Below are 13,166 nucleotides of genomic sequence, written 5' to 3'. Positions count from 1 at the left end.
GTGTGTGTGTGTGTGTGTGTGTGTGTGTGTGTGTGTGTGGTCTGTGTCTGTGTCTGTGTCTGTGTCTGTGCCTGTGCCTGTGCCTGTGCCTGTGCGTGTGCGTGTGTTTACCTCCTATGTCTGAACCATCAGCCATGCTTGTGTCTCTCTGTAGGCATTAGCCTGCTGGTGCCCCGCGGAGGGATAGCTGAAGACACGAGCTGGGAGATGTACATGATCATCAACCAGGAGGACAGCAGGTGAGGCCCACACTGAAGGTCTGAGGCCGCCTCCCGCCAGGTCTTTATTCTCACTTCTCTTCACCCCCCTTCCATATCAACACACACACACATACATAATCTCACACACACACACACACACACGCATATACAGACAGACAGACACACACTCACACATACACACATGCAAACATACACACTAACACGCATATACTGACAGACACACACACACACACACAAAACATACATACACATACGCATACCCACACACACCTGCTCCTTGGTCGGAGTGGAGCTCTCGGTTGACTTTACGTTCTTCGTTCATTTCTTTTACTTACCTTCTTCCTATTATTTCTGTGCTCTCCCTCTACAGTCTTTCATTTATTCCTCTCCTTGTTGATACATAATTCAGTTTTTGTCTTTTCTTTCTACTTTCCTTTCCCTTTGGATCTTTTCCTTTTTTATTTCTCTATGAAACACATTCATACAAACGCACGCACACTCAAACACACACTCACACACACACACACACAGACATGCATACACACACGCACACATAAACACACACACCGCGACTGAGTGCCAGACACACGCACTAACTTGACACGGTATGAGGTCTTTGCTCATCTTGCACACACTGCAGGGTAGGACGTGATGTGTCACCAATAGAGGTGTGTGTGTGGGTGTGGCTGTGTGTATGTGTGTGTGTGGGTGTGGCTGTGTGTGTATGTGTGTGTTTGTGCACTGCAGAATGGAGGGCTATACTTAGAGTCTGCTTTGCGCCTGGAGACAATGCAGTGATGACACCCTCTCCTTTTGTCATGACTGGTTAAAGTGGCAAATGTTGCAAACACACTGTTGTTTCCTCTCCTCCGCTCTCTCTCTGTGATGACAATCCCCTTTTTGGGGGTTCAGTCGGGTGAACCAGACGAGCAACAAATAAACATTCATAACGCCTGGCTTTTAGCGGGGGGGGGGGCCTGCTGCTGCGTTAGAGACACGCGCATCGCAAAGGGGTTAGATAAGACGAAGGAACGACAGAGATTGAAGAAATATGTTCCTGGGCCGCGGTGCGTTCATGCCTCAGAGCGGATGTCGTTAAGTTGGGTCAGTTATTAACCTGTCACCGGTTAGCCATCGCCGCGCTTACCCGTAGCTTCCACTGGACTGATTAGAACCCCCATCGCCTGCGTCTTTTAGGAATCCAACTTCTGCATCACACCTTTTTCCCTCTTTTCTCTTTAACCGCATTTGAAGATTAGTTGAAGAGGTTTTATTATTACACAGGGGAACTCATGGTGGTGTAGTGGTGGTGTAGTGGTGGTGTAGTGGTGGTGTAGTGGTGACATCTCTTCTCTGAGAGACCCACCGGAAAGACCCACCTGGTGGAGGTGGAGGTCGAGGAAGAGGAGTGGGTGGAGGAGAGGCAGTGGGTGGTGGTGGCGGAGGAGTAGTGGAGGAGGAGGAGTGGGTGGTATGGGGAGAGTGTTTGGTGGAGGAGAAGAAGGAGCGGGTGTTGCTGGAGGAGCATCGTTCCATCGGGCTCCGACCAGAAGCTGTCAGACAATCTCCTCCCTATCTCCAGAAACCCAAGGAGAAAACCAGACGCTTCTTGCGTTGAAACGAAGACCTGAGCAGCAAAGACATATGTTAGTCTACTCTTTATAGAGCAGGTGTAGGCAGGTGATTGGTAGCTGGTGATTGGCGGCGAGCCGCGCGTGATTTGAGTCCCTCATGGTTAGAACTACCAGCAAGCTTAACATTCTAGTCCGCTCAGCTATGAGCCAGAGAGCTAACCTTATGCATTGTACATATTTATAATTTGAAATTCGTCCCAGCCTTTATACCACAGATTTTCTAGGGTCTAAAGCATATAACCAAGTTGTCTGAGTACAGTTTAATTCATTTTTCACAATTTAACAGCTCGCACTTCGAAGGCTGAACAGACGATTTGACTGGAACTACTTAGCAGGTGTCCTTATATCAGGGGTTAATGCACACCCTGCAGCCAATCAGAATTGAGTATTCCCCCAGACCATGGTATAATATTAAGTAAGCGATAACACAATAATACGATTTCCCAAATTGTGTGTATGGGTGTGTGCGTGTGTGGTTGTGAGTGTGAGTGCACATAAAAATCTGATTCTAAATCAGGCGCTGTGGTCGCACACGTTGCATTCATAGCGCCCGGCCATCTTGCGAGGGCCTGGTGACAGCAGGGCACACACAAGAGTGTCAGTCTGTGTGTGTGTGTGTGTGTGTGTGTGTGTGTGTGTGTGTGTGTGTCCTCTCTCTGGGTTCTCTACGCAAGTGAGTGTGTGTGCGTGCATCCAGCCCAGCTGTGTGACTGATGGTGGTCCCATCAATTGCTGCCCGCTCTTCGGGGCTCCCAGCCACGACCGGGCCCCTGGCCAAGAGCTGCCTTGGCCCCAGCTAATCTGTCAACAGAACCGGGGGCCAGCCGGGCTTTCAGGGGCCGCCCACCGACCCAGCAGGCCTGCGTGGCGCGCTGTGCTGCGACCGCCTGTCCTCCGCCGCCACGCTGTCCATCAGTCTGAGGGCTTTAATCTTCCTCTGTCTAGCTCAGAGTATAAAAGGTTGGCTTTGTGCTTGGTGGAGATATTGCTGGCTTTGTTTGTGCATTTGTGACGCTACCGCCAAATTTCGAGACCCCCACTCCTCAAGCACCACCAATTGGGGGTGTTAGATACTTCATGGGGTGTATGTGTATGAACCAATGACCTGGACTCTCTGTAATGTAATTGTGGCTCTTATTTATAGATATATGAACACAAGCATGATCACATGACGGTTCTGACCTTGGACGTTCTGTGTGTTCTGGCTGAAGAACAAGTCCTCATCAACCATGTCACACAAATGTATATGCTGGTGTTGTTTCAGAAGCATGCTGAAATATTGACCTGCCAGGGCACTTAAGGTCTTAAGAGCTTAAGAACAGCCCCCAGAACTGCCAATAGCCCATTGTTACATTATTCATTTTTATGGTGCCATTTCCGAGGGAGCAGAATCATTCCATGTCCTTCATGCTCACCAATGCTTCAAGAGGAAAAGCCAAATGTTTCAACATGTAGCCCGGGGGTCCTGTCCTTTACACCCACGGACGGGAGGGTGCTGAGAGCGTTTCATCATGCTCCCCCTCCACCCAGACCCTCCACACCACAACCTGCTCAAGTATTGGCCTCAGTGCCCGTGACACGTTCTGATTCATACAAACAGATAACGCACACACACATCTCTTTTGTTGTCCAGCTGCGGTTTGTGAACACAGATTGTGTGTGTGTGTGTGTGTGTGTGTGTGTGTGTGTGTGGTGTGTGTGTGTGGTGTGTGTGTGTGTGTGTGTGTGTGTGTGTGTGTGTGTGTGTGTGTGTGTGGTGTGTGTTGTGGTAACCCGGTGCTCGATTGTGCCGGGTTCACGGACATAACACGCTTTGCAATTGGGGGTTTAGCCGATCGCGGCATTTATTACGGACAGTTTAAACAATCAAGGTGCTCGCAGTCTCTAGGGCCTCCGTGGGCCTCTAGGCTCTCTCGGACCAGAGCGCTACCTTCCTGCTCCCGTGCCGTGCAGTGCCGTTCTGCTGTCTGTCCTCGACCTCCCTTTAAGATGGCTCCTCTGCCACCGGCCAGGTGTCCACCAGTCACCCTGATTGGGGAGGCGAAAGGGATGCTCTCCGTCACCGGCTGGTGGGTGGGGGTGGTATACCCCGTCCTTCACGGTCCCTCGGGCCTGTCCAGGCCGAGGTTTACGTGGCGGGATGCCACAGTGTGTCGTTCCTATGTATTTCCATGTGTCCCATCAGTATTCCTTGTCTATGTCTGTGTCTAGTGCTCTTCCAGCATTGTGGTTGTATATCTCCATCTCTTCTCTTGTCGTGTCGAGTCTAATCTGTTTGTGTTCCAGGGATCAGACCCGGCGTCTCACACCTGTCTCCTTGTCTTTGTTGTCGTCGTCCCCCCCCCTCCATAGCACGGGGCCAGAGGACGAGGACGAGGTCCTGCTGAGCCCGGAGGTGACCTACGGCCCCCCGGGGCTGGACCTGTCCTGCCCCGTGGCTCTGTCGGTGGCGCACTGCGCCGACCTCAGCGGCCCCGCCGACGCCACCTGGGCCGTCCGTCTGAAGAGGAGGACCCCGGAGAACAAGTGGGAGGTAACCTCACCATCACCGCTAACCGTCGCTAGGCAAAGCAGGAGGAAGAGAGGAGACTTCTTCTTCTCCAGCGTTCCTCCGAACTTCGGGAGGGGTTGGGGAGCGCTCCGGTCGTGTCTCCTCCTTCGCTATCAGAAGAGGGAAAATGATAGTCCACTAAAAAGTCAAACTTTATTGTCAATTTCTGAATATGTGCCTGACACACGAAATTGCATTCATCTCCGACCAACCGTGCTTTAAGAACAAAAGGATAAAATTTGGTAAAATAAGTGATGTAATATTAACAATAAGATAAGTATTATTTACAATAAGATAAGCAACATTTTCAATAAGTGAAGTGCTTCAGTTTGGTGGCTGGGAGGGGGGTATTGAGTGCAGAGCCGTAGTTTCGGACCCCAAAATAGAGTTATGTTATTCGGTTGACATGACAACACTGTCAACATCAATCCCGCAGAATGCGTTGCGATGCCGTAGGGATGGGGCAGTGGATCCTCTGAAGTAAGTCCTCAAAGCTGTTAGTTTCAGACAAGTACAATATTTTGCATCTATCATGGAAATGGTGTTCCAGCCTTTTGGGCTGTCAAGGACATGGAGCCGGTTGCTGTTTAATAATTCAAACGGCTTAACCCATTCAGTGACATGGCCGCTGCTCTGACCCTCTTCTTTGGGCTAATAACACGGATTGAAAGATGCATCGAAATATGCAGGCGTACTATAGTATATTTTTTGTCTTTGTGATGAAGTGAAGATTTAGTATACCTGCAAGTCTGGAGATCGTACTAAAATCTAACCAGAGATATACAATGTGTGTCATCTCTGTTTTAATATAGAGTCACGTTCTAACAGTTTTTTAAACACTCAATCGTTTTGAATCGCTAGCATTGCATTTGCATCGGAAGATTATTTCCGACGGAAATATGAGTTGCAATTGTTTTTAGAGGCAGGGTGGTAAAGTAAAGTGTGAGCGTGAGGCTCCCTCACATGTAGCTCCTTCAAACACCTCGTCTCATCACACCACACCTATACAGAGCTGCGTTATCATCACCTCAAACAACTCCCAAGACTGAGGAGCAAACTGGGACACGATATATGCACAACTTTGGGATCAATCTGAACGCAATCTAGCCTTTCTGTCTTCCATGCATCAATCTCCTATTCATCCATCCATCTCCCCCATCCAGCCATCCATCTAAACCCCTATCCATCCATCCATCCATCCAACATTCCATCTTTAACCCGATTCATCTATTAATCTCCCAATCCTCCATTCATTCACTCAGCCATCTTAACATTTATCCATCCGTCTCCTATTCATCCATCCATCCATTCATTCATCCACCCATCCAAACTTCCATCCATCAGGTCCATCTCCTATTCATCCATCCATCCATCTCCTATCCATCCATGCATAATCCACCCATCCAAACATCCATCCATCCATTCATTCATCCTTCCACCCAAGTCTCCATCCATCCATATATCTCCTATTTATTCATCCATCCATCCAAACTTCCATCCATCAGTCCATCTCCTATTCATCCATCCATCCACATTAGTGCATTCCCCAGTAGAATAGCCCCACACGTTTTGGATACTCTTGTAATGTTTAGCTACCCCCCCCCCCACACACACACACACACACACCCCCCGCCAGAGCAACACACTCTTCTGTGTTGCCTGTGGAGAAAGCCTGTGTGACCTACCCCCCCGACCCTTGTCACTGTGTGTGTGTGTGTGTGTGTGTGTGGTGTGTGTGTGTGTGTGTTGTGTGTGTGTGTGTCTGTGTGTATGTGTCTGTGTGTGTGTGTGTGTGTGTGTGTGTGTGGTGTGTGTGTGTGTGTGTCTGTGTGTGTGTGTGTGTGTGTGTGTGTGTGTGTGTGTGGTGGTGTGTGTGTGGTGTTGTGTGTGTGGTCTGTGTGCGGGTGACATTTACACAGGATGTAATTTTCCGCAGAAACGTGTCGCACAAAAGGGAGCCATGAAAAGAGCCATCATTTCTGTGTGTATATGCCATCGGGATAAAACTGAGATGAAAGAGAAGGAAAAAGGAAAGAGTCTGGCAGGAGAAAGTCAGGGAGGAAGAACAGAAGAAAGAGGGGAGGGAGGGAGGGAGATGAGGGAGGGGAGGGATGGATGGAGGGAGGGAGAGGGAGGGGTGGAGACTGAAGGAGGGAAGGAATGAAAGAGGGGATAAAGGGGAGGGAGGGAGAATTAAGGCAGGAGACTGAAGGAGGGAGATATGAGAGAGGGGAGGGATGGAGGGGTAGAGGGAGGGAGAGGGAATGGAGTTGTCCCATCAAGAAGAAGCACAGCGTGACCCCTCTTTGTCAGTGTGAAATAATGAGCACTTTATCTAATGCAAAATGCCTCCACGATCCTTGTTCCCCGGGCTTTACTGACATTACAGCTCGCTTTCCCTCTGTCTCTGTCTCTCTCTCTCTCTCTCTCTCTCTCTCTTCTCATCTCTCTCTCTCTCCTCTCTCTCTCTCTCTCTCTATCTCTCTCTCTCTCCCGCTCCCTCTCGTCCCCTCGTCTCCCTCTATCTTCATTTATCATCGTGTCTCTTAAACGTGTACTTTTCTACTACTAGTATGTGAGGCTCCTAACCCTCTTCTTGGCTGCTCTGTGGGGAGGGAATGGCACAGAGAGCCTCCACTGTGTCCAAAAGTCAAATGTCTGGCTGCCCGTTTGGCACCTATTACACTCCCTATATCCCTGGAATGAGGGATGCCACTTATGCGCTCCTTCTCAAGGCTCCCTCTCCTTCAGGTTTTGGGGAGGTTTTCCTTGGCCCTTCAGAGCAGTGGTTTTCAAAACTCGGGTTGGCACCCCTGAAGCCTACTTTTAAAGTCACCGTGCTTCGACCCAAACGCCATAATCAGGGCCTTAGCGCACGGTGCATACGGCTATCCATCACGCACCCTTGAGACAGGAAGGTCTGCGGTGCAGAGTGGGCGAGCCGGGCTCCCAGATTCCAGACGTGAGGCCACGATTCGACGTCGTGCGTCGTTTCTACTCCCTCCCTCGTGTTGTTGTCGGTTCTTATCAAAGACGCCTCTGAGGAGTGTCTGCAGGTCTGTCAGTACAATCCGTCAGTCCAGTGCCATTCATACCGCCGCCGCATCTTTATGGTCAGAGCGGCGACTCAAGATGAGTCGCTCGCTCTTAGCACGCCATACATCACGCCGACCGCCGGTCACGCTTAAGTGGGTCCCGCTGGGACTACTGCTCCTACTGCTCTGATGTATTTGTGCAGGACTACATGTCTGGGCTGTTCCGTTGGGTCATTAGCATGTTGTTTTGTCTAAGGCAATAGACTTTATTAACAAACTGTAAAAAGGAACGAATAACTCGAAGGATGGATCGAAGACAGAGGATAAATGTTCTCTGTCTCACTCTTATTGACATGGTCGTGAGAACACAAACATCTTTGGGTGGGGTCTGGTACCCCGAGGTACCCTCAGAGGGGGGGTCACGGCAGGAACAGGAACCCCGCGTAGCTGTAGGTAGGTCTTGATGCGTGCTGAGGACTAGGACTGGGATTGAGGGCTGCTTGTTCCAACCCTGCTGACCAGTATCTTGCCTCAACAGGAAGTGATGTCCATGGACGAGGAGAGCACCTCCTGCTACGGCCTCCTGGAGGCGGAGCGGTGCCACCTGCTGCTGGGCCGCCCGGGCCGCTACGCCCTGGTGGGCCGGCCCCTGAGCCAGGCAGCCGCCAAGAGGCTGAGGCTGGCCGTGTTCGGGAGCCCCGACCTCAGCAACCCGCTGGGCTACAACCTGAGGGTGTACTGCGTGGATGACACCCCCCACGCCCTGCAGGTGAGGGGGGGGGGGGGGGGGGGGGGGGGGGGAGAAGAAGAAGAGGAGGGAGGAGAATTATACTGAAGATTTACATTTAGGGCATTTAGCAGACGCTTTTATCCAAAGCGACTTACAATAGGTACATTTGTCATAAGAAGTGCACCAATATATCGCTGTCGGTACAGTAAGGATGTTCATAGAACCAAGTGCAAGTACAAAAATCGCTAGGCTAACCAATTCCCCATGTTACAGCAATGATAGCAGCTACTGCAGTTGCTACACAATTAAGTACTATAATACAATGCAACACAATACAATACAATGTACAATGGTTGCCAAAAGAGGGACGGTGGCTATGCAGAGTCGAGGTGAACTCTGAATAGGTGAGTCTTGAGTCTTTTTCGGAAGATAGTGAGCGACTCTGCGGTCCTGAGAACGGCAGGGAGCTCGTTCCACCACTGAGGTCCCAAAATCGAGAAAGTTGTGACTTTGCTGATCGACCTTTGCTGAGCGATGGCGGTACCAGACGTCCAGCTCAGGTAGTTGAGCTGGGGATCGAGCTGGGGTGTGTGGCTTTACCAATGCTTGGAGGTAGGCAGGGGCAGTTCCATCGACTGCCTTGAATGCCAGTACCATCGTTTAAAATTTGATGCGAGCTACTACAGCAAGCCAGTGGAGGACCGGAAGAGGGGGGTCACATGGGAGAACTTCGGTAGGTAGAACACGAGGCGCGCTGCCGCATTCTGGATGTGCTGCAAAGGTTTAATCGCAGAGGCAGGAAGTCCAGCCAGGAGTGAGTTACAGTGGTCGAGGCGGGAGATGACAAGTGATTGGACTAGAAGCTGAGCTGCTTCCCTTGCGAGGAAGGGCCGGATTCTGCGGTTTCTGAAAATGAGGAAGAGGAGGAGGAGAATTATAATGATGAAGATGAGGAGGAGGAGAATGTTGATGAGCAGGATGAGGTGGATAATAATGATGATGAGGAGAAGGATTATAATGATGAGGAGCAGTGGCGAAGTGGTAATCGGAAGAATCAGGATAATTCCCGGTGGGCCGTTAATGTTTGCCAGTCAGTTGGCATGTTTACATTAACATGAACGTCTTTAAGTGGTTCAGACAATGCTTTTATTCAAAGTGGGTCAGTACTCTGACCACAACGCTCAACACAATGCAATTCAATAATGTGGAACGCCAACAATGTCCAAATGCTGTCAAGTCCTCCATCCACACAGCAACACAGTGTAGATCGTAACAGCTCAAACATCCCAGTGCACAACTCAGCCAGGCAGCAGTCTCGGGTCTCCTCCAGTCTTCAGATGGGTTCTGTGAGATAGAGGGGGACTCTGCAGGTTCATCTTTGGCGTATTGTGCATGCACACAAAATACTCATAATGTATTGCACTTGCATATTTAATACAGATGACCATGCATATTTATACTTTTTTTTATTTTTATTATTATTATTATTATTATTATTATTATAATTATTAATTCAGTATGTAAAGTTCAGTATGCACTCTGAACTGTAAATATTTTAAGCAACATTAAATATGACATTGTATGTTCTTTTGACGTTCTGGACTCAACAATGGTTGGTTGATTAGTCCGTAGTTCTCATTGACTTATCTGCTAGTGGTAAAGCGTGCATCAGATCCATACATTATATATGATTAGACATAGGGATGATGCATAGATCCATGTTTTATATTATGACTTAGCAATGAACACCTAATGAACACTGTCATCACAAGCAAAACAATTATATTCATATTAATTTACAATAACCATATGTGCGATGCATTTACAGAAGAGCATTCAACTGCATTATGAGATAGATATAGTCACGTACCAGATCTCACTGTTGCAATACGATCCTCCTGGCTCGCATAATAGGGTAATAGATAATTAAAGGCATTCAATGCAATGAATGCTGAGGAGAGACTGAAGCTAGTGTGTGTGTGTGTGTGTGTGTGTGTGTGTGTGTGTGTGTGTGTGTGTGTGTGTGTGTGTGTGTGTGTGTGTGTTGTGTGTGTGTGTGTGTAAACCCTTTTTAATTGCCGTTTTTGTTGGGTGATTAGACATGAGTCCCAACCAAGTGGTTCCTTCCTGGAAGTTTACAGCACATGAACTTTATCTGGTTGTTACTCATCCAGCTCTGTTTAAAATGCGCCCGTCCAGCCCACTGAAGCCACGGGGGGAGGTGCTTAGAAGAGCCAAAGCGGGGCTTTTTAATTTCAAACACTAGAGATGCTTGGCGAGGTTGCCCCCCCCCCCTGGCCCCTCCTGCTCAGCCTAATTGAAGGAGCAGGTAATTAAACGTGAGGCGGGTTATTATTCCACTCTGTGCGGCGCGTGTCTGTGTAACAACACATTAAAACAATCAGGAGCCGTTCTCAGTGGGGTTGCTGGTGCGGTGTGCCGGAGTGCTGCTCAACGGCAGTCTGCCCCGCGGTCGAACACACCGGGTGGCCGTCAGGGTGGCGGTAACGGGTTTTACCTCATTTTGTGCCACTTTCCAAGATAATTAGGCTAATTAATTCTATGTATTTTATAATGGTTGCCATCGGTGATCTATTTGCATCCTACTGCTATGCTGTCACCGGGGAAAGAAGGAGATTTTTGAATCAGAGCTGGTTTTATTCACAGTAAACCAAACAAAAAGAACAACAGCGCCATTTGCGGAGGCTCCGCCCTAGCTGTGGTGGATGAAGGCCGCAGCCTGAGGATGAACAACCAAGGAACTGCATGATGGCGCTCTCGTTAGTTCACTCTTAATTCGCAAGAAATTCCTGGTGTGTATTGATAAACAGCTAGTAAGTACTCTTCTTTCAGACAAGCGCCCACGAGGCAAAAGTGATGCAATACGTGGGATAAGTGAGACCTATTCTTCTTATTCTACCACATCTCATTAAACACATTATTTTGGAAAGTTGCACAAAATATAAAAAAAAAACACTTTCCCTCCAATTTGGCTCAATTTGTTAAATCTGTGTTTTCCCCCCCCCCCCCCCCCCCAATATATAACAACATTTAAATGAACGGTTGTAGTCTGGTTCTCATCATGTTGATATCACTTGAACACCAAATAAACGTGTTATAAATACATTTTCCGTGACCAATCTGTCCCTCTTCCTGGATGAAACGATCAAAGCACTTGCATCCTACCCTCTTTAGCGTGCAGACGTGCCATCATGTTTCATTGTGCAGGCCTGTAAACGAGATGATATCTCTGTGTGTTGAAACCCGATCGTCCGTATTGACGAATGGAGATTGTTGTTAAACTACATTACCATATGGATATCGCAAAGAAGTGCATTCAGACAGTGGGTAATTATATCTGCATAGCGAGCAATTGTATTAGTGATACTTGATGCGTTCCATTTTTTTTGTTTATATACATCTTTATGTCACTTGGACATTTTATGAGATCGTTTTTCCAAAAAGGAAAAAGTGTATAAGGTTGAAGGAAAGATAGCCAGTGATGATTTACAAGAAGCAGCAATCTTGGGAAGGTCAATCTTGATAATCTGTCAGGTCTTACATGTTAAGAAACACCTGAGTACTTCAAAAGAAAATCAGAGGAAGAAGGGATTTCCACCATGGTCTGAATCACACAAATAGAGGTCATGATCGCTTTAGTAATCCCTCATAAAGACATGTGAAAGGATTGTCTCGATTACTAAGACTAAAAACATAATTGTGCTTCTGTAATAGTCATCGGAAAGGCCTTTGTTTGGGTCTGAACCATAGCAGTAGGAAACTAGGTTAGAACCATCAACACCTGCATGTGGCAGCTGAAGCCAGCATACTGCAGTCATTCACACCGGATATTATGTAGTTGTTAAAGAGTCCTGGAGGGCGGATATCCCCTCCCATACACTTGTAAATCACACACACACCACCCGTTGTGGAAATGACAACATTAATGGGCTCAAAAGAACTCAGCCAGTCTTTGAACTTGATTATAGAAGACAAGATGCTGATCCAGCGGGAGGATCCGTCCAAGGTATATATTATTCAAGCGGTTTTATTTCCTGGATCCACTAGGCTAAGTTTGATGAGGGTAGATCGATACGTATTTTAATGGCCGCGGTTCACTTAAAGGGTCATGATATTTTTTTTTTCTTCCGTATGATAAGCAGCAGTGGCACGATTAGCCGTTGATGGCTAATGGACGGATAATGAAGCACACGGCTAGGCTATCTGTGTAACCTAATTAGCAAAGTCACTAACACTTACCAAAGAAAACTCATTAATAGCTCCCTCTGTTTCTATCAAGTCCATTTCTATTCATTGAGTGCACTTTGTGGGCGCTACAAACAAAGGGATTAAAAAAATTGTTGAATATGATATAATAATAAATGAATAATGTAATATTCCATCACAGTTCATAGCATATGGTATCATATATCACATCATATATCATATATATTTGAAAAGGTATGTCGTCTACTCTTATTTACCATTGTGAACTAACATTTTGTAATCAAGGAATGTCAATTCAATATCCACGTGTTTCAAACTGTATTTATCTATGCATCCATCGAACTTTAGATCTAAATCTTCATCACTAAATACTAGCGGAATAAAATGTTATTAAAACATGGACATACAGTCACAAACATACAAACCTACTCATCCATGGGCTGATAAACATAAAAAAACTCAACCACTCCTCCCATGAGTTTGGCAGTGAATGCTGACGACGGCGCAGCCCTAAAGCTCCGGCTGGTTTCACTCTAGAAGATAAGATTGAACGTGAATCGAGCAACAACTTGTATTTGTATTCCTTCCACTAAGTTATTCCGTCTCTCAATCAAGAACGGTTAGTTGTACCTTTCTGTTGGTTTTAGGTCAGGTTAGGCTCAGCTAGCGTTTAGTTTGTCACCGTTCTGCGATAATTGATTTCCCTTATGAGCCTCTGGCTCAAGAATCAACCCCTAATGTACCTGCTCGTACACTTTGCATCTCCTC

At 47.5% G+C, this 13,166-nt stretch overlaps 1 protein-coding gene across 1 annotated transcript in view; it reads left to right on the top strand.

Annotated features, from left to right (window-relative positions):
- The window catches only part of LOC115541849 (netrin receptor UNC5D-like), a 156,629-nt gene that overhangs the window by 134,809 nt on the left and 8,654 nt on the right, over positions 1–13,166 (top strand). Inside the window, 3 exon segments of the mRNA XM_030353736.1 lie at positions 155–239; positions 4,208–4,388; positions 7,980–8,210. Coding sequence (XP_030209596.1) covers positions 155–239; positions 4,208–4,388; positions 7,980–8,210 — 497 coding nt within the window.

The sequence above is a fragment of the Gadus morhua genome, chromosome 4, assembly GCF_902167405.1.
Source record: "Gadus morhua chromosome 4, gadMor3.0, whole genome shotgun sequence".
NCBI classification, from domain to species: Eukaryota; Metazoa; Chordata; class Actinopteri; order Gadiformes; family Gadidae; genus Gadus; species Gadus morhua.
The sequence above is the reverse complement of the archived record's forward strand: the minus strand, read 5'-3'. Positions and strand labels throughout refer to the sequence as shown.